The sequence below is a fragment of the Amphiura filiformis genome, chromosome 3, assembly GCF_039555335.1.
Source record: "Amphiura filiformis chromosome 3, Afil_fr2py, whole genome shotgun sequence".
Classification (NCBI taxonomy): domain Eukaryota; kingdom Metazoa; phylum Echinodermata; class Ophiuroidea; order Amphilepidida; family Amphiuridae; genus Amphiura; species Amphiura filiformis.
The window spans coordinates 42,770,384-42,791,402 of NC_092630.1; the positions used below are offsets into that span (position 1 = coordinate 42,770,384).

At 36.6% G+C, this 21,019-nt stretch overlaps 1 protein-coding gene across 1 annotated transcript in view; it reads left to right on the forward strand.

The window, feature by feature from the left end:
• LOC140148555 (peroxidasin homolog) overlaps positions 1-21,019 on the forward strand; it is a 125,622-nt gene that overhangs the window by 71,200 nt on the left and 33,403 nt on the right. Inside the window, 9 exon segments of the mRNA XM_072170550.1 lie at positions 1,904-1,975; positions 4,772-4,935; positions 5,826-5,900; positions 5,903-5,942; positions 14,435-14,646; positions 14,872-15,005; positions 15,892-16,027; positions 16,463-16,579; positions 17,458-17,616. Of these exon segments, the coding sequence (XP_072026651.1) occupies positions 1,904-1,975; positions 4,772-4,935; positions 5,826-5,900; positions 5,903-5,942; positions 14,435-14,646; positions 14,872-15,005; positions 15,892-16,027; positions 16,463-16,579; positions 17,458-17,616 (1,109 nt within the window).

Genomic DNA, 21,019 nt, shown 5'->3' on the forward strand with positions numbered 1-21,019 from the left:
AAAATTGTTTGATTGGCGTAACCCGACCGACCCTAAAAATAGGCCCGCCCTAGACTTTTTTTTCTTATTTTATTTTTTTGCAAAAAATGAATAAAAAATCAAAACAGATTAAAATTTAAGAAAAAAAGAAAAAAATCGTGATTTTCAGCTTAAAATGTGTGTTAAAAAAAAAAAAAAAATTAGCGATGATCTACCCTAATTTTTTTTTCAGGTTACGCCAATCAAACAATTTTTTTAGGCCTAACTTTGCGAAGAAAAGTCATATCAACTTGGGGTTTTCAGTTTTTGAAAGCTCTAAATGTCCTCTTTAGAAATGTATGTAAAACTCATTTTCGACCAGGGTCGACATATGACTCATTCCCCTTGATCATGTCACATATAGTCAAATTTTGTTTTGCGCAACAAATTTTTGTCATTGCAGCATGCTAGCTTTTTCTTTTAAAATATTTTCTTTATAAGCTATGAGAAACTTAAAAGTAAAACGATCAGAATTGGTGGCTTTGTGATTGATTTCCATAGAAGAGTGAAACTAGAGGGATGTGAAGATCATATTTTTTTCTGTTCAAGCATTCTTTTGTCAGATTTCAGCCTTAATCCATCAACTGACCTGATCAAAACTGAAACTTTGGGTACTTTTAGGAAAGTTCATATATCATCTGCAAAGTATCAAGATTGAATTTGTTTAATTTTGCTAAAATGGAGTTTAAAGGGGTATAGCCATATAAATAACAGGGCACTGGGTATAAATGTATGCCCTGTCAATTGCCTTTGGTACTTGTTAAGAGAACTTAAACTACAGTAGTGTTTTTATAGAGGCCAATTAATGCCAGAAATCTGTACCAAAAAAAAAGAAGATAAAAATGGAAATTACAAGTGTGTCATTTCTTGAAGCTTCTTGAAACTAATAAAATAATGTCCTATAAAAAGACAAGGGGAGGATACAAACTTACTGCAATAGCTCAAAATTTCAAAATAAGAGTCAAAATATTGTAATACTAGTCATGTATGCTCAATTCAGGGTGTATTAATATCATCATGCTTCATGGAAGCTTTTGACCTTTAGGATGTATACCGTATTTACTTTTTTAAAGTTGTCCCCTTTAATAAGCGCCTCCCACCATTTTTTAAACCAAAATGTTCTGAATTAAAAACGGCTCTTTTCAGAGCCACCAGTACTTCCAAAGTCAGCCCTATGATTGTGCAATTGTTTATTTAGTGAAGCACATTTCTTGCAGTGCAGATACAGAACACGGTAGATTGACTTGTTTGTTATTTTGTTTTCTTTTGCCACAGGATGATATACTGGATGCTGGTGGACTATTTCAGAAAAGGAATCCCTTCGCTCTTCCCTGCTCAGAGGATCTAGATTTTTGATGTCTATAAATTATAGATATTAAATAACATAAAAATGCAAACTATGATGAGCAAAAAGGCTGGTGTTTAATATTTGAATATCTCCCATCATGGAATTTTGAATTTATAATAAGATTGATTAGTTTCAATTCAAAACCTTCTTTGTCATGAGAAGTTTTAGATGAAGGCAGTTGCGTGTGCAATTATAATTGGAAACCAAAGTATAATTTTTCAACTTCAGACACCACCTTCTGTACTCCTTTCTTCAGTAGAGAAAGTTGTGGATTTCAAAATCCTCTGAGTGAATCCGAATATTTTTTTCCTGGAATAGTCCACTTCCATTGTCTCCAAAAAGCAATTTACTGCATGCAATTACAGTCACCAAAAGCATCCTTCACTATAACCCTGTGATCAGAGCAACTCTACAATTGTAGAAGCAAAAGTTTGTATTTTGTCTTTTATGCTTTATTTTGACTACCACATGTTTTTTGTTTGTTGTAGTTGTTGTTTGGCACTGTTTATTTGATATATTTTTGTGTGACTTTTTCAGGTTTTTGAATAACAATTTCTTGGATACTATTGAGCCTGGCACATTCAGCGGGCTTGATTCGCTAAAGCGCCTGTAAGTTGGGTCATGGCAGTGGCCTGTTATTTTATTCTGTTAAATATTGTTTGTTGAAGATGTTATATGTTGGGTGATCTTGATAATTAATATTTTTAGAGAAAGGTAAAGTTTGAGTGAGCAGTATTCTGATGAACTTTCTTATGTATGTTTTTTTAATTGGATGATTTTTTGAATTGTTGTTTTATTTGGTTTGGCAATACTAAATGGACAAAAAAATGTGAATGCTTTTGATTAATAAACAATTTTATTTGTAACCTAACATAATGTGGTCCAAATATGAGGTTTAAATCTCCAAAGCCAAGTATATAAGAAATCTTATAATTGCATTGATCAATTTGGAAATGATAAAAAATTAGGACTTTAATTTTGATGTGTGGATATTTTTTTGTGCATGTGTGAGTTTGTGATTTGGATTAACATTGCATGTTTTAAACAATGGCATGAAAAGCACAAGTGCACAAAATGCATGTTTGCTTGCCTGATGCATGTCTTATCATATTAACATTTTGTTTTGCCTCTTGAATGTGTTTTTGTTTTTGTTTCAATTGTATGTTTTTGTGGCTCTGAATTTGTAAGTGTCATAAATTGTTGTCAATTGTACACCTCTGTTTGTCTGAATACCTTTGTTTGTCTTCTATTTTTGGCCCCCATTTTTAGATTCCAAATTTAAAACTTATTAGACATAGGATTTAAATAGTAGTTTGAATCAATTGTAGTAATAACCAAATAAGTTAATTCATGAAGAATTTCAAGTTGGAATTAGTTAAATTAATATCATCATAGCAATTAATCTCCCCCCCCCTTCATTTCATCATAGCCTAAAGTTGTATTTATAATGCCATATTCACTAGCTTGTAACATGGACTCGATATTAAAACTTGCCAGGTGGTGGGACAGATATATTAGTCCTTAGATGCTATGCCATCATCATAAGACAGCAATATATATTCTGCTTGCAATCCATACTAGGATTCGAAGGACTATCCATTGTGAAAAATTAAGTGTGGGATATTTCCGCTGTATACTCTGATTCCTGGACATGAATTTTCTGCTGCAAAATATTTGCAAAGGTCTTATGAGTGATACAATTGACATATAGTTGACTACACAATCAATTTCCTTGCAATGTCATAGCTTTTCATGAAGGGGTAATGCCCTTAAGTTAGTCTATCAAGCAACCAGTCAGAAATACCGATTGATTGCATGCAAAAAAAAATGCAACTCTGCAGCTTCGGATCTATAAATGTGTGTCCATTTATCGGAGTATACATTGGGTCCTTAATGAGGTGATATCCAGATGATTAATACTGGAGACCTATCTCACAAAAAATAGTTATGAATATTCTGGTTTATTATGATCCATGCTCTGTTTTTCACAAATCTCTACTTTTCACAAGTAGAACTGTGGATTAGGCCTATATATTGATCTTTGATGAAAGTAGTTGTTTTTCATTCATTTCATCTTCATCTGCACTATGATTATTTCATTCACTTCCTTCATTTATCCATTCATGCATCAGACATAATATAGGGATTTCTTTAATGTAACATTGCTAAAACATTAGGTAGTATGATACAAAATTACAGTACATGTTCTGGAAGTCTTTTGGCCTTTAACAAGATGGTAACACAAATGTCAGATTTTCTAAATGTCCAAGATGAATGTGCCCTATATGTTTTCCCAAATGTGTTCTTTCTTTTCAGTCTTGTATCTTGTAGTTTGAATAGTAGTAGGGGCCAACTTGTTCCTCTGTCTCCACAACCTATATAGCCTACAGGTCATAATGGGTAGAGGTCCCCAATCTTCTATGCTTACATTTGAAAATCAGTGGCAGTGCCAAGGGGGGATGCCCCAGTCAGAACTCTTACCCCCCCATTTCCCCTACAGTGTCAGAACTCTTGCCCCCCCCCATTTCCCCCAGTAAGAACCCAAATTACAAAAATCCCTTTACCCCCCTCTCAAAATCATGACGCAGCCACTGTTGAAAGTACAAGGGGATGAGGAAAGTTGTGCCTTGTTATAGTTTCTGCCTCTGTCTGTGCATTTCCTCATACTTGTGAAATATTAAATTGTAATGTGTTTTGTATTGTGAAGTAGTAGCAAAGTAGTGTAGTGTGTACCTGTTTGGGGGTCTACATGATTTTGTCAGAATCTTTTACCTGGACAACATAGTTTTGCTAGATTTATGACTTAACCATGTAGACCTTGATGTATGTTGTTTATATTGATGGTTATTTGTGTGTTTATGTCTGGTGTCACTAGTAGTACTAGTAGGCATTATGTATATACAATTCTTATCATTGACATAAGAAGGTCACAGAAGTATGCTAAGGGTGATAGATGCAATAAAATCAATCAATTTTATTCAGCCATTCAATAAGCCATAATGTTTGAGCTGATGTTTGAACTTGAAGCATTAAATTGATACTGCGGTATCAACATAGTGGCGCCAAAACCGTGCCGATAATGCTGTCTAATCGTCAATTATGAGAATAGTCAGTAAATTAAGTTGCTGTGGTTTTAATGTGATGTGAACTAATATTTCTGTAGTAGTGATAAATGTAATGCTTGGAAAATGAGAGCAAAATGAAGCTGAAAGTGACGATTTTGCTGAGGTAGGTGCAGAATTGCCACTGTTGAACTGTTGAAGATGCTAGCCATACATAAATTATATTGGGTCACTATCACAAATCATGGGAGATTACCTATCTGGACAGAACAGCATATTTTGGTGAGAAGTATGATCGGTACGTAAATAGACATTTCAATAATACATGTACTTTTCCTTGCAGACGTTTAGATTCCAATAAGTTGGTTTGCAACTGCAAACTGATGTGGCTTATCACCATGTTGTCAGAAGCCAGAAGGTATACACAGGCAGCCGCAAGCTGTGAATATCCGCAGATACTCAGAGGAAGGAATCTGGTTGATGTTACTCCAGAGGAACTCAGTTGCCGTAAGTTTGGCTGTGGTATCTCAGTTATGTGTTTTCATTCAGTGCTTTTATTTTGTCAAGGTTAACAACCAGTTTGGTCAGCAAATCTTCTTTTCCCATCCTCTTTTACTTCCTCCTTCTTCTCCTACCCTTCTTCCTCTCCCTAATTGGCCCAAAGTTAAATTGTGACCTGCTATAATCTATAAAGGTTCCTTTTAAGTGTTAATCATCTCGCATACGCACACATAGTTCAGCGTGTGCATATATAGGGCCTTGTACAAAATAATATGCGCTGATGGTTAGCAGTACGTTTAATTTGTCAAAATATTATACCAAGGAATGAGTGTTAAAATCGCAAGTTGGTAGTTTCAAGACATCCTGGCTGCTACATTGGTATTCTTTGTTTCACACGCACTTGTTCAAGCCAACAGTATGTCCTTTGTGAATGGCTTGTACAGGTGCCTGGCAAAAAAGAAGATTAACTCAGCAGCCAGGATGTCTCAGAACTACCAACTTGCGACTGTACGCTCATTTAGTGGTAGCAGTGTTTGAGTGGAATCTTAGTGGCCCTTAGTATTCAAAATCATTCAAAATCAACAAAATAATAATGTCTTATAATATACTAGCTTCCTGAAGTGGTTTACCACAGAACGAGAATGACATTTGAACATTTTGGGAAGTGCCACCCTCATAAAGTCTGCAAAGCATAAAGGCCATCGCCCTTTTGCAAATTTGGGAAATGAATCACCAAAAATAGCAATTTCCATGGGGAAAAACCTGTTCACCCCCCTTCCTTAACTTGAAATTGAATGTTTATTGATTGTAATCTGAGGTGCACTTTGTTATTTACAATATACGCTGCATTTTGCCCTATTTGTTGCTAATTGATTTTTTCCTTCCTAATTTCACAGAGAGACCTCATTTTGTATTGGAACCAACCGATGTAGATGCAACAGAAGGCAATAATGTATACTTCAGCTGCAGGGCTATGGGGATCCAGAACCAGAAATTATATGGTTACATAATGAGTAAGTTTTCTTCACTAATTACATCTGATCTAGAAGCTGATTGGACATCTGAAGTCCATACCTCCTATCTTCTTTTTGCCAACGAATGAAACATCAACCCAGCTTAAACACTGTGTATACTTTCAGTCATCTGGGATTTGATCAATTAGTAGATAATTAAATCTGGTCAACCAGAAAAACTCACTTTTGGTCAGATGGAATCACCGACGTTTCGGCCAAAACCTTTGGCCTTCAGCTGGGTGGATCAACAGGAGCGGGGGCGTCAACAGGAGCGGGGGCGTTAGAGTGAATCTGTCACATGGTTGGGATCGGGTCATCAAGCAACTTCCTCATCGATTGACCTCGGATGACCCTAAATCATCCACCCAGCTGAAGGCCAAAGGTTTTGGCCGAAACGTCCGTGATTCCATCTGACCAAAAGTGAGTTTTTCTGGTTGACCAGATTTAATTATCTACTAACCCAACTTAAAGTGTTGAGCCGCCAGTGCCTCCTTATTGCTCATATTGCACTTCTGTTTTTATACACTTGTACAGCAAAATTTGTCCATTCAGTTTATGCTTTCAATGATCTTGAAGAATTTTCAGAATGTTTGCAGTATATTTTTTTCAGTTGCAACTTACTTGTTCCAAAATGATTTGTAGAGGGTAGGATGGCAGTCTTGTGGAAAATGAACCAAGGAGACCTCTCATCCTTTGTTTATTTCCTCGTGGTTTGGGTTTAAGCAGGCCCACAACACTCTGCAGTAAGAGATATGTTGGGACCAGCTACAAAAATCTTGTGAAACATCTACAATGAAGCTGTGGGAGCAAGATCTTGTGATGACATCAGTCTAAGACCAATAAGAACATACAAATGTGCCTATATAAGACACATGCTCTAATTGGTTTTGGGAAGAGGTCACCATTATAATAATCATAGCCACATAATAGTTTACCAGCTGTAATATTGTTACCATTGGCAAGTCAGTGATGTCAACACATTGAGATAGCTGTTTTGTATGTTTATCTTTGAAGGAATATGAATCTTTGATTATGTATGAGCGCTTTGAGCGAACACCACAGAGGTCCACTATACTAAAGTAAAACATCTTTGGAGAACACTCACTATAGCGGTACTCAATGAAGTGTGCACAAACATCACTGACTTCTAGAGAGTAAATATATTACAGGATTACAAACACTATGATCAGAATAGTGGTTGAAGTGAGGGATCCCTGTTTCCATGATCTTTGGTAACAGAAAAATATGCAGGGACATAGTACTGCTACACATGCTTCTGAAAGTTTGCACAAAGTACAAAATGTTATTGAACTTCTTTATTTTCCCAAAACAGTATCGGTAATAAGCAAGGATGTTGCAAGTCCGATCAGTTTGCTACCCATTCAAACACAAATGACATTGCAAGTTAGGACAAATTAGGTGGAGTACATTTCTAAATGTGGAGCAGACATTGTTTATTGGCACACCTGTGACAGGCAGTGACTATCTGATTCACGTAGACTAGTTTTGAAGATTCCATTCCTGTTTTCATGTTGGTTGGTTTGAAGGATTGTAGTAAAGAGCTAAGATGTCTTTGTTGACTGGAGTCAATGGCCAAATGACATAATTTACACTGGCTTTCAGAAAAGAACAATACTCTTTTGCTCTGATCGACGTGAGCGCCCTGTTATTATAGTGTTATAGTCTGTATATCTACCTCGAGTCACCGGCACTAGCTTTGAAGCTCAGAGTGTGCGGCGTTGGCTTGGCGTGGTTTCTTACGTGTACATATGCGGCATGTTGATCGCTCGCGTAATAGTATGTACACATACCAAGTAACGCTAAGCTAATGCAGAATATGCTAAACGTCAAAGCTGGTGACTCAAAGTAGATATATGGACTAATGGTGAGTGACGTATGTGGGCCTTGCGAGCTGTTCTGTGCCGACCAACGCTTTCACAGGTATTATGCGGTGATTGAATTGGCCAATAAGAATCCTACTTATGCTGTGTACACTCGCAAAATGTAAACAAGTGTTGTTCTTCTCTTCTCTCTAGTCGGAGTCTCTGTGTGGTTATATGGTGTAAATAATAAGTAATAATAATTATTTAACAAATAACATTTGTCAGTGCAGTCTTAAGATATTTATTGATTAAACTTGGGGTAAAATATTATTATTTAACAACTATTAACAACCATTTGCCCTATTGTATCTGTAATTAGGTACAAGTAATAGGGCAACTACCTCTCCCAGACACGCCACATGGGACGTACACATCCTTCCCATCCATATTTCGCAGGTTATCAAGGCAGCTGACTTCAATCCAAAATAATTCGCTGAGTCAAAATTCTTCCAATATGACACAAACTTTACTTGAATTTTGGATGAATGGTAGGCTGTGAGCTGAGGAGTTGATAGCAGAGTTGCCAAGGTTGCAGTTTAACCATCTATTTGTGCTACATTTTATTTGAATTTTAAAGATAATATCTTTAACATACAAGAGTTATGTTTACATCATAAAAACCAGTTTTTTACTTTCATTATTTGCCATATGGTGCATTTTGTCTTGTAGTACCCTAAAAACACAATGCCATTTAAAAAAATCATTATATATACTGTACTTCTTCTGGATGAAGTTCTGGCAACACTGCGTGATATTATTTGCTGAGAATGTTAATGCTTTACACATGAATATAGCATTGCCGAATGAAGTTTATCAAATTTCTATCTCGCCAAACTAGCTTAAATAAAAATCAATGAAACAAATTTCTTTTTCCTTCAACACTAAAAGTAATGCATTTTTGTTGAAAAATGTAATTAACATTTACAAAATATTGGTAAATTAGTAAACAAAAGGTTTAGACATTTTGTAAAATGTTTGCGCTAGCCATCTGCGGTTGATGACTCCCCATGAGGAGAGGGCTAAGGTGGGATTCTGGTTGCCAAGCAGGGTTGCCAAACCCGCGATTTTGTAGCCCAATTGGGCAACTTAGTTAAAGATTTTCCCCTTGATTTTTGACAATTTCCTATCCCATAGAAACCAATGGTTAAGAAATAATTTGGGCGACTTTTCAACATTGGTTCCCGCTATTTCCGATAGTTTCATGCCCCATAGAAACCAATGTTAAAGAGAAAAATTGGGCGACTTCTCGATTATTTGACCCGCGATTCGGGCTGAAATCTTTTGGCAACCCTGTTGCCAAGCTGCAAAAACAATAGGCATAGGCTGTCTCTCAAGGTTATCAGATCTTCCCTATGTATCAGTTTTATCAATTTAAGAATACAATTGTCTATATCAGTGACCATATAATATCATACAGCTTGGATGGGAGCAGTATTTGCTGTGAGAAATGGTAGTATCGACACATTGTTAAGTAGTTATTATGTGAATCAGATGTCATGACGTTGTGTAAAATATTTGGAGCGTCAAAACCAGCCAGAAAGTCTTACTGCATATCGTAAAATGTCTTAATCAATGATCCACAGCTCTACTTTCCCAGAAAATGTTTATCTATGAACCAGATGAATCTTTTCCCTGTTTGTTTTCTTGTCTACCACATGCCACGGCATATTTTGAACATAATAATGTTTGTAGAAAAGTGGAAAAAGGACAAAAAGCAAACAACAACACAGGCTTTATATCTTTATTATTTAGACCAGTCAATTTGGCTTTGAGCTCTAAGACAAAGTGGGAACACCAATGTTTTTGCTTGCTATAGTCTGTCCACATAGAAGTACAAAGTAAACAGACCTCGGAAACGGGAGGTATGAGAATAATTATTACAGTGCAATGCTTCTTTAACGTGCCAACTACTGCGCGATTTGTACTTGCCGAGCGTACCACGCTCTTTACGCGTCGTGTTCGCATGTGACGCAAAGCATCGACCCCTGATGCCACAGATTTGGTTTGTACTTCTAAGTGGACAGACTGTAGTGACTCTAAACACCATCCTGAACAACATATCCAAAAAGGACAAAAAAGGACATAGGTGAAAAAGGCAATTTGCATATATCCAAATTTGCATGTATGCTAGGCTCAAATTTCAAAATTGGATGAATATGGATTAAAACCCCATCTAATTCTATTCAAACTTTGTCTAGGTGTACCCATTATTTTACTTAAATTGACTCGTCTATACTAGAAGTCTTTTTAATTCCATTGTGAGTTAAGGCTTTCTGGTTCTCAACCCTCGAAATGTATGAAACAGAGTAAAAATAATCAATCAGGTTTTTATTCACATTATTTATGTCCCATGAAAAATAAACAACAAAAGATGAAATATTTAAAAAAAAACCAAAAATTACTGAAAACCAGGATGATACAGAGAATGGTAGACAAAAATATAAAATAACAATATTTGGCCAGGACAACAATTGAAATTGGAATATTGAGAAATTGAATGTAAAATACAACCCTTTCCATGGCAGGTTGCATATGTCAGAAAACCTTCCAGCTGTAACAACATGGATCCAGGTCATCAGGGCTAGGCTAGCCATCTTGTAGGTCTGGTTATCATACAAGTGTAAGATTAACCTACTCAACATGGATTTGCAACCCAGACAACTGATTCACAATTGCCACAATTATCAAAATGTTGAAAATTGAGATTTTTAGGTAAAACAGATACAGAATACATTCAAATAATCACAAACGTGTGTAGTGTTGGTCCAGATGTTCTTGAAGCTAGTGCCGCTTTTATGGGAACTTGAAATCTCAAAATCCGGCAACATGTGTATGTTGAACACATGCATATATCCATATGCAAAGCTTTAGGATTACAGAGAGTATCCAAATAGGTATAAAATTACAATGCTAGGTATGAATCATACTATGATGTTTACAGCAATAACTTAAATTATTGTACAATGTGCAGTCATTGTAGTCAAATCTCTTAAATAGATCTTAACTGCTACCATTCAAAATGCTGATTGCTGATCAAATATCAATTTCTGATAGGCTTAAAGGAGGGGTAAATTCAAATTCAAGTAGATGTCACAGCCCTAAATACCCCCTTTCCTAGGATGGATCTGACACCCAATGACCCATTGACCCCCTTGCTAGAACTTTCTTTTATTTGCAATTGCCATCCAACATACCAAATCAATAACCATTCTGATTGAGTATTTTATTTATTGAGGTTTTTCAAAAATCAAGAGAAAATTTGGAAATGGGAACATAAAATTCAAATAGGCTTCTTTATACTTCATCACCTAATTATTACCCTTTTTGACAGACTTGATACTGAAATGACATCCTCCTCCTCCAGAGATTCTTAGTGTCTTGTACCAATATATTGGGTGACTCTAGGGTTGAGGGGGCCTGAGTTATAAGTCTGGGGTATGCCCTGATTTTGCTACTTATTTGTTTAATGCACAATTTCTCAATCTGAGCACCTATTATCAACTCTTTCTTTTAAAAGATGTGCATGAACAGTTGACAAAATAAGCCATATATATTTTTCTTATCTATCTTTATTTTCTCCTTTCAAGTTCTATGCTTCCAGGGGTGGATCTTGAGAGGGATACTCGGGGCCTGCCCTTCCTCTAAAACAAACAGAGCTAGTAGTGAAAAAAAGGAAAGGAATTTCAACCACTTTGATTGTTGAGCTAAGAGCATTTTTCTTGAGCAGCCCCCAAAATCTGGATCTGCCCCTGCGTGCTTGTGGCGCTTGTGCTTCATTCCCATGCAAGTGAAGGGTCCATGGAGCCAGCCAAGTTATTAATTATATATGCCCACATATCTGTCAGCACACAAGTGAACTGTGAAAAGAGTGTAAATTGAAGTACTTAAACCTGAACCATATCAGGCTCAGCTCAGCTGCTATTAATGTAGCATTTTTGCAGGAAATACTTAAACCTACACCAAGACTTAATTTACCACTTAGAATTCCACATAGACCAAACCCACTCAACTCTGCCTATTCAAATCAGCCTTTTCTTCTCGGATTTTTTGAAATTCTGAACTTTATTTTTGACTAGTATTCATTTCTATGATACAGGGTTATTCCAGGGATACATATATTTTTGGAGGAAAGCATGCCAAGGGATGATTACTCACAAGGAGAAATTTGTTTAGGGAATTGACAAAATGTTACTTTTTTCAGATTTACATTAATGATAATTTATGGTGAATTGGGGATTTACATGCTCTGATAACTTTTGAACTATGATTTAGTTACTGGGTACAAAAACTGTAGTTCTATGTTTTTCTATGTTAATAGCATTGTCTGCTTGTAGACTACAAGAATAGTTCACAGATTCCACATGGAAATAGGAAAGTTCAGCGAAATTATTAAAAGAAAACATGGAATAGCTTTCTCTGGAATACTGTTGGTGTAGAAAGAAGAATACTCTGAACAGTTAAGTCATTCTACATGTATATCTGTGGTCCATTTCATCTAAGTCAAGTTGAACACTATTGATTTGATTTAAAAATAAAGTACTTGTGGATATTCTTCACCCATAAAAAATGCATAATGAAAATTCTTAACTTTCATTACATTAAGGTTGTCCAGAAATTGCTCTTGATGTTGGGATATACCAGGGCCGTAGCAAGCGGGCGGCCGAGGATGCCATGGCCGCCCCACTTTTTGAGAAATTTGTTATGTTTTTCTTTGTATCTTTATTTCAATATGGGCATAGATTTGTAATTTGGCCGCCCCATATTTGTGATGGCCGCCCCACATTTTTCGACTTTGCTATGGCCCTGGGATATACAGACAAATTTTGCGAATGAACACAAAATTAAGTTTTTGATTTTCTGTATCAGCAATCTAGGGTTTAATCCAACAGAACCTATCTTTTTAAGTCAACATTTTGTAAATTTTTGGAACAAAAATAAAACATTATATATAAACCATATTATGTTTTCATAATACTCAAATAGCATTTGATAGAGATGGCATAGTAGATTATCCCCCACAGTGATGTGATTTTGGGGTGAAGTTACTGTTACTGACCCCAGGATTGATGACTTTGTGGTTCATGGTTTTATTTAGGGTAAAGTTACTGCCATCTGTATAGCAAACACACATACTTTGTGTTCTGTAGCTTAAATACACAGGTGGAAAGTAGAAATCAGATCCTCCCAACTGATATGTGTCAAACAATTTATGTGAGTTAAATCAATTCTAGGAAGCCTTTATGTAGTATTGATAATCAAATGATTCCTGCAAGATTGATTCTCGCCTTGTGCAGTGAAGTTCCAAGCCTGTCCTGCCTTTAGTATTAGTAACAGGGGCATAGCAAGGTTGAAAATGCAAATATGTGACATGATCAAGGGGAATGAGTCGGATGTCGCTAATATTGTTTTTGAGATATTGGCAAAAACAGTGTTCAAATTCTTTTGTTTTATATTGTTTTCAGCCATTGATAAATTTCTCATAACTCGGTAACCAGATGTCCGATTTTGATGGGGTTTGCATCAAAATGTAGCATTCGTCAACTGCCAGAAACTGATGTAAAAAAACTTCTAATTGAAAACATGCGACTCATTCCCCTAGATCATGTTACATATGACCAAATTGAAAAACCTAAAAAATTTCACAAAAATGGGGGCAGCAATGGCCTTCCCGGCTGCCTTACTTGCTATGGCCCTGTTACTAATAGTAATACTAAGTATTAATATTCAGCAGGTAAACAATGTTATAAACTATTATTGTCTTGCCATAGGTTTCCTAGGTGTAGTACGAATTCTCAACCAAATTTATAAAGGTTCTACTGATATTTTCAAACCAAATAATGCCAGACAGGCTCAATAACAATATTAATCATTATCGTGGGTACTCTGGCAATATTGGGAAGATTATATCTAATGTTTTGTACTACATAATATTGCCTTTATAAACAGCAGGCAAACCCATGACGTACTCTCATCTTCCTATGTTACTTTGCTATTGCAGTTCCTTCTATAGTATATTTTTAGATAACCTATCTATTCACTGCAAAAACTTCCGACACAGGATCATGTCTCAGACTATTTTCTACAAACTTTAACTAGAACTAAAGGAACATGCTGAAAGAACTTGACCTCATATGGTACTACTATCTTATATAAATATGGGAAGTCCTGATTTTGAATGCTTAGCAATATGGGTATACCTTTTATAAAGGAAAATAAAAGCAAATTTCTGGAAGTATACTGTGTCTCTTGATCAGTGTACAAAAGAATTAAGGTACCAGTTATGTTTACTCCTGTACATCCTGAATAAAGATGGATGTGTCATAATTAGAACCAGCAGCCAATAGCTGCATATTTTAGCTCAGATTTAAGACCTTGTTAGTTGAAATCGTTCAAGAAATAAAGACACAACATCCAGAAACCCACGGAAGATGTAAATTCAAAAGTTGCAGTTCGCTCCATTGCATGCCCTATTGATTTGTATTCAAAACGCTCTCAAACAAGACAGCTAGCACCATCCTTTCCATTGATCTTCGATTGGTGACAAGAACTTCATTTGATAACTTATTTCAACATATTTAAACACAATTTCATATTTTTGCTTTATTTCAGAGTCGAAATCCCATCCGTCAGTACTAGTAGTAGTGCTACTAGCTCGAGTAGTGTAACTCCTGGTTCTAGTAAATACAATGTATTAGATGATGGAACATTGATGATACAGAATGCAAGTGGGGAAGATGAGGAGAATACTGAATGTATGGCACGGAATGCTGTAGGAGAGGCTGTCACCAGAGCTGTAAGCCTTAGGTACTTTGGAGCACCAAGTAAGTCCAACATTGTTAATTCGCTTTCTTGTATAGCTTACAATTGTACGGCTTAAGAAAAAGGAATATGAAAATATAACTTCAAGTTACATAATACATAAATGATGACTAAGGCCTTTAATTCTAGGTTGATGCTTACAAGAGAAGTTCAAAGTACTGTACAGAAATATTACACAAAATCGCCAAGTCAAATTCCAAATTGTGACTACTTTTCTCCATATACAGAAGCGCCAATCTTCTCATTAGAGCCTCAAGATACGCAAAGTCGTCAAGGGGAAAGCGTGTAACTACACTGTTCAGCCAATGGGTATCCACGTCCAAGAATAATATGGACCAGATCCGGAGACAATGTACTGGAGGTAACGTATTACCTTAGCTGTACTGTAATGGTTGAAGGTAATGTGTGATGGTTCATTGGCACTGGTGGAAATAAGCTGAAATGTTAAAGGGCCACAGTTCTAATATTCTATGGGTGGTGCCATTGTCATGTGCTCTTGGGCAAGGCACTTTACCTCATTTGACTCTCTCTACCCGAAGGTGAAATGGAGAGCTGTTGGGAATATTGTCCATTGAGCGCCGCCCAAAGGTATGTGCATGCCTGGGGCATTGAATGGCAGCTGACATATTCTAATGACAGCAGAATAAATGAAAAGCACTTTGAAACATGTGAAAGGCGCTGTATAAATGTCAACATTTAATTTCATTTTACGGGCATTTGCCTTGAGGGCCTGTCTTATTTCCAACACTGTTGATTACAATAAAGTAGAATTAATCATGCATACCTTATGCACTTGACTTGTTCTCAGGGTATAATTTTCTTATTGCTACACTAACAGATTCATATTGCTGTCGCCCACAGAGTTACTTCATTGGTACGAGTACCTGTGTGGGCACTTAGAGTACACACATCAGAATCACATGTAGTACTGGATTGGTACTGCACTGGTACTATAGGTTAGCCACAAAGTAGCTGGGCACAGTGTACCTCTGAGGTCGGCAGCAATAGGAATTTGGTAGTGTACTTGCACAAGCAAGGAAACGTCAAAGCAACGGAAAGCTAAGTGACGAAGTACCATAAGACAGCATACAAATTGCAACACATCTTTAATCCAGCTGAGGAATAAGAGAAATCTTTGTTTCCAATATCGGTAATTGATTGCGTGTTTGTTTGATGAGAGGTATTTTATATAATCTTTGGAATTAAGAGAGTATTGATAATGTATAAATGCTACCCTTTATTTGCAGAACACACGTTTCATTCAACTGCCACCAGGCTCACTGCAGATCACAGATATTAGGCATCATGATCATGGAGAATATGTATGTGAAGCTACCAATAACATTGGTACAGCAAGACGGTCAGCTATACTCAGTGTATTGGGTAAGCGTGATATATTTGGCTTCAAACTAGGGATGATGTCATTGGGCAGGAAAAACCTCCTATGTGTCATTGGCCCCTGAACATGTGTAAATCAAAACCTATAGATGTAACCTCTTGGCAGTTTGGGTTCAAACATGTTCAAGGGACACAAGTACACAGGAGGGTTTTCCTGCAAGCAACGACGATGAGCTAAGTGTGGGAGAAGATGGGGATTCGTCTTACACAAGTTATCAACAGCTTTTGACTACCATTTCTTAAAGGATTGTCACATATATTTTCCTGATGGTAATTAATTCATTTAACAACTGCATATCATTGTGTTTGTTCATATGACAATGCCACTGATGAATAATAATTCCTATCAAAGACAAAGGTAATTTGTTGTGATTTTTATCAAATTGTAACAAATAATTACCATGTATTGAATCATTTCAGTACCCCCATCATTTGATACCCGACCTGAGTTTGTGTCAGCTATAGAGGGTAGTACTGTTGAGCTACATTGCAGGGCCTCTGGGTATCCTCTGCCTGCTATACAATGGAGAAAAGATGGTGAGAAATTACAAAATTACTTTATGATATATTATTGTAAGCAAGTAAATCAACGTGTTTGGTGCCAGCATGGGTCAACAACTGAATAGTAATCAGTATTACTCATGAATTTTTTTATTTTTTGTGTTACATGTACTGAGATCTGTTGCAGAAATGCATCTTGATATCATGAATATTTTACAAACTTTCATAGTCTCATTTAAAAGGGCATTTCGTGATCCTCAGCCTCATCCCTCTACTTTTCTCAAAAAATGTTGAGATCGTTATACCACTGGAAACCTCTGGTTACATATGTTTATGTACCAACAATTTCTTGCAGATTAATTTGTTTTATAGCAAAAATATCGTCAAATTTTAATTTCGTCTGGTATACCAGTACAACAATGGCCTATGGAGCAGTGTAATACACATAATCATGCATAACTCACAAACTCAAAATCGGAATCAACTGAAATTTTGGGAATAAGCTTTTTCATGGATATCTACAGAAAAATGTCATAAAAAGAGGATGCTAGGATCACGAAATCTTCCTTTAATCTGTAAAATATTTATATAGGCCCATATCAGAATTTGCTTCACACTAACACTGATTATACATGAATTGATATCATAATAGGTTATATTTCTGTTGCTTGGTATAATCACTGTAGAGACGTTGAGTATCTGCTCGTAGGCACAGAATGCCCAGCAGATAATCTGTTCACTTAATGTCATGGATGGTAAAGTGTTAATCTCTGATTCAACATGTGCTTGTATCTTGTGAATTTTTAGGCTGACAGCTTAGAGTTTATCTTTGAGTTCACAATGGTACAAGAAGATTAAGGTTTTAAGTTCTTTGTTGCAAGTATTGACATTATTTCTGCTGATACATTTTCCAGGCCACCCTCTTCCAGATGACCGTCGCTACCTCATCATGGCATCTGGCACACTTCGTATCGTCAGAGTAACCAGAGAAGATGAAGGCAATTATGATTGTCATGCTGTCAACACAGCTGGCCAGCGACATGCCACAGCACAGATAGAAATCAGACCGAGAGGTGAGTGTGTTATGTGATGACAAGTGGGGCAGGGAAGGAGTTGGGGAAGGGTAACGTAAGGGTGTTGACAGAGTCTCCAGAGATGAAGAAGGTAATTATGACCATCATGCCGTAAACACAGCTGGCCAATAAACTACCACAGCACAGTTAGAAATCAGACCAAGAAGTGAATGTCCCGGCCCCCAACTCAACACAAAATAGTGCGGAAAAGGGGTTATTTTTAAAATAGGGGGTATTTAATTTGGACAGTCCGTGAAATTTGACAGTGAAATCAGCAAAATAGGGGTTATTAATTTGCACTGTCAGCAAAATTTGGATAAAAGGGGTACTGGGGAAAATCTGGTAACTTTATGTCAATATTTAGTGTCACTGAAAAGGGGTGTTTGAAATTCTAGTCATTGAAAAGGGGTGTTGGAAATTCTAGTCATTGAAAACCACAAAAAAGAGGTTGTTTTTGGCCAAATTTTGTCCTCGAATTTGCATGAAAAAGGGGGGTAAATTTGATGAAAAATCATTGCAAAGGGGGTCTTTAAAAGATTTGATAACTCTCATGGTTGCCAACTTTTGTGTTGAGTTGGGGGGCTGGGGTGAATGTGTAGTGTGATGATATATTGTGTGGGGACTGGGGGAGGCATAAGGGTATAGATGTAGTAAAACAAGAGAAATGATGTCTGTCTTACCTCAACCCAGCTAACCAACAACATACTACACTAGAATCTTAAGCATAGCCATCTGTCAGGTTATAGTTGTTCACTATCCATATGCCCATACATTCAGAATATGATGGAGGCATTAAGTATTGGAAATGAGTCCATTTTGCCTTGCAGACCAAAATCAATGTGCAGACCAATCACGAAGAGGCACAAGTCCAGCATTATTTGTTAATGAGGGCCAATCTGTCCATGAAGAATGCATACGAAAGTGCTACCCCTATTTCTGCGCCATTTACAGCATATTTTTTCGAAACGCCAAGCTTGACATCTATCGCGTAAACATATAGGTACGTTAGAGCTGTACTTAAAAACCTTAGGTACGGTAGAGCTGTGCGTAAAAACCTTAAATAAAGCTCCATGATGGGCACAAATGGCATGCGTGTGCTTTGTTAGACATGCGCGATAGAATGATCAGCCCTCATGAATATGCAAGTTCTTATTGCATTCAAAGTACTGGGACTTTGCCTGTTGGTGAATGCTGCATTAGTCTATAGCTACAGTGCTTTGTATATGAAGTGACTCAACAAGTTTTGTTAAATCAAATTCTAAATGCTGTGTAATCTTCCTCAGTTAATTTTCCAAGCAATTATAGTCTGTAAAAGTCTTTTTCTTACTAATATTTGCACTTTGTGAATCATTGGCTAATGTTCCTGATGTCATCCATGAGACAGGTCTGGAGGGAGACTGAGTGTGCTGCATCATAAAGTTTGGGTACCCTATATAAGTGGGTAATTTTGACACATATCTCTTGGGCATAGGCTGACTAGAAAGGCTAGTAAGCTAGCTAGACCATCTAGCTAGACCAGCTAGGGATTGTATACTAAAGGAATACTAGACCCAGTTATAAAGTAAATAGGAGTAAATGATTGAAATCAAAGAATTACAATCACATGAAATGGTTTTGTACCATCCAATTCATTTAGGTGCAACAATTTTACATACTAGCAAACATTTGACTTAATTTCAATTTGATGACAAATAGTCAAAAAATAGGCATTTGTATATGTCTAGCTTTTCTAAAAGGTTATGTTTCAAAAAATGCAATATAAGCCAATGTTGACTCCGGGATTTGCACATATATTTCAATCATCACCAATAATGTGCTAGTTGCAGATTTAGATTGAATGCTATCACCCAATTAATCATCCTGTAATGTTTTTAAGACTTGGGAAAAAGTTAGTGCTATATTTTCCTGGAATCATAGGCAGTGTCTTGGTTCAAATGTGTTAATACACCTGTGCATTTGTCTGTTAGTATCACTATCTGCTTCATCAGGAATAACATAAAATCATAAATAGATCACTTATCTTCATATATAAAAGGCTATTCCATTTAAAATTCATATAGCCCCTCTGAAAGTCATGACCTTAATCTCCCACACAGGGTGTGTAGATTTCAAATGGAGTCCCCGTATTTTTCCTTTTGTGCAGCGCCTAGAGACCCTTTGTTTTGTGCGCTTTATAAATGTCCATTATTATTATTATTATTATTATTATTATTATTATTATTATTCAGGTAACTTCATTTGAAATTCACACTCCCTTTGTGGAAGATAAAAGTTCATATCATCATAGGGGGTGTGTGGATTTTAACTGGAATAGCCCAGTCTTGGCTCACATCCCTATTCCCTACGCACACAAAATCTACATGTACTGCTCTTCCCTGTGTAAACCAGATACCATTATTATTTGCTGATCAACATTGATCCAGGGGGTCTTGATATGATCGGTAAACATTTGATTATGTTTTGTAAAGTGTTTCCAGCAATTTAGACTGTTATTGTAGCCTCAGCATGTATGTAATTGAATAGCAATGCATAAACTTGTAGATACAACAAAAGCTTTCAAGGTGCATCACAAAGTCAAAACATTCAAGCCTCCCTATGGGTTTTATGCCAAAAAATGCATATTGGGCTTATTGGCAGATTTCAGCCCCTCCAGGTGGGCTTCCAACACCCAGGGGTTCAAGGTTTCTGGGCTCACAGCTGATGTTGACCCTAGTATTCTTGTCACTGTTGATGTCTCTTTGAACTCTTTTTTTGTCTCTCTTCTCTATTTGTCCTCTGTCTCTTTTCCTATCTGTGTTCCATCTACTTTTGTGTGATGAGTGACAGATGGTACTGTTACCAGATCAGATCATCTGGACTCCACTATTTTTGATGGCTACAATATCACTTCCATCCCAGACTCATCACCAGGCCAAGTGGTCTGGTGCTGAACTATTGACTTGTGGCAATACCTTGAACTTATTTTTATCTCTGAACATACACTTTGAAAGTTATTCCAGTTTGTCTATTGAAATTTATTCCAAAAAGTTCTTTTGGAAACCTAATTCAGGTGCTAGTTGGACATTCTGAATATTCTGCAGCTAAACCTTGGCACAGCATTAGATAATATGTTTATTTACAAAAATAACCAAAAAGGAAGCATTTTATTACTTTGCAACATGAAAGAACCTTTGATATTTTGAATTGTTTTAAAGTGTGGTTGCCAAGAGCATAAATTAACCTGAACCCTGTAAACACCTTGTCTTTGGTAAAGGAAGTAAGGTGTCTGGGTCTGAGACACGGTGTACTATGAATCATTATACTCTCATACTACAAGACAAAGTTACATATATGCACTACAAACTGGAACTATGCACCTTTGTATTGTGTTGGAAATAGTACCAAAGTGAGCAGAGAATCAAGA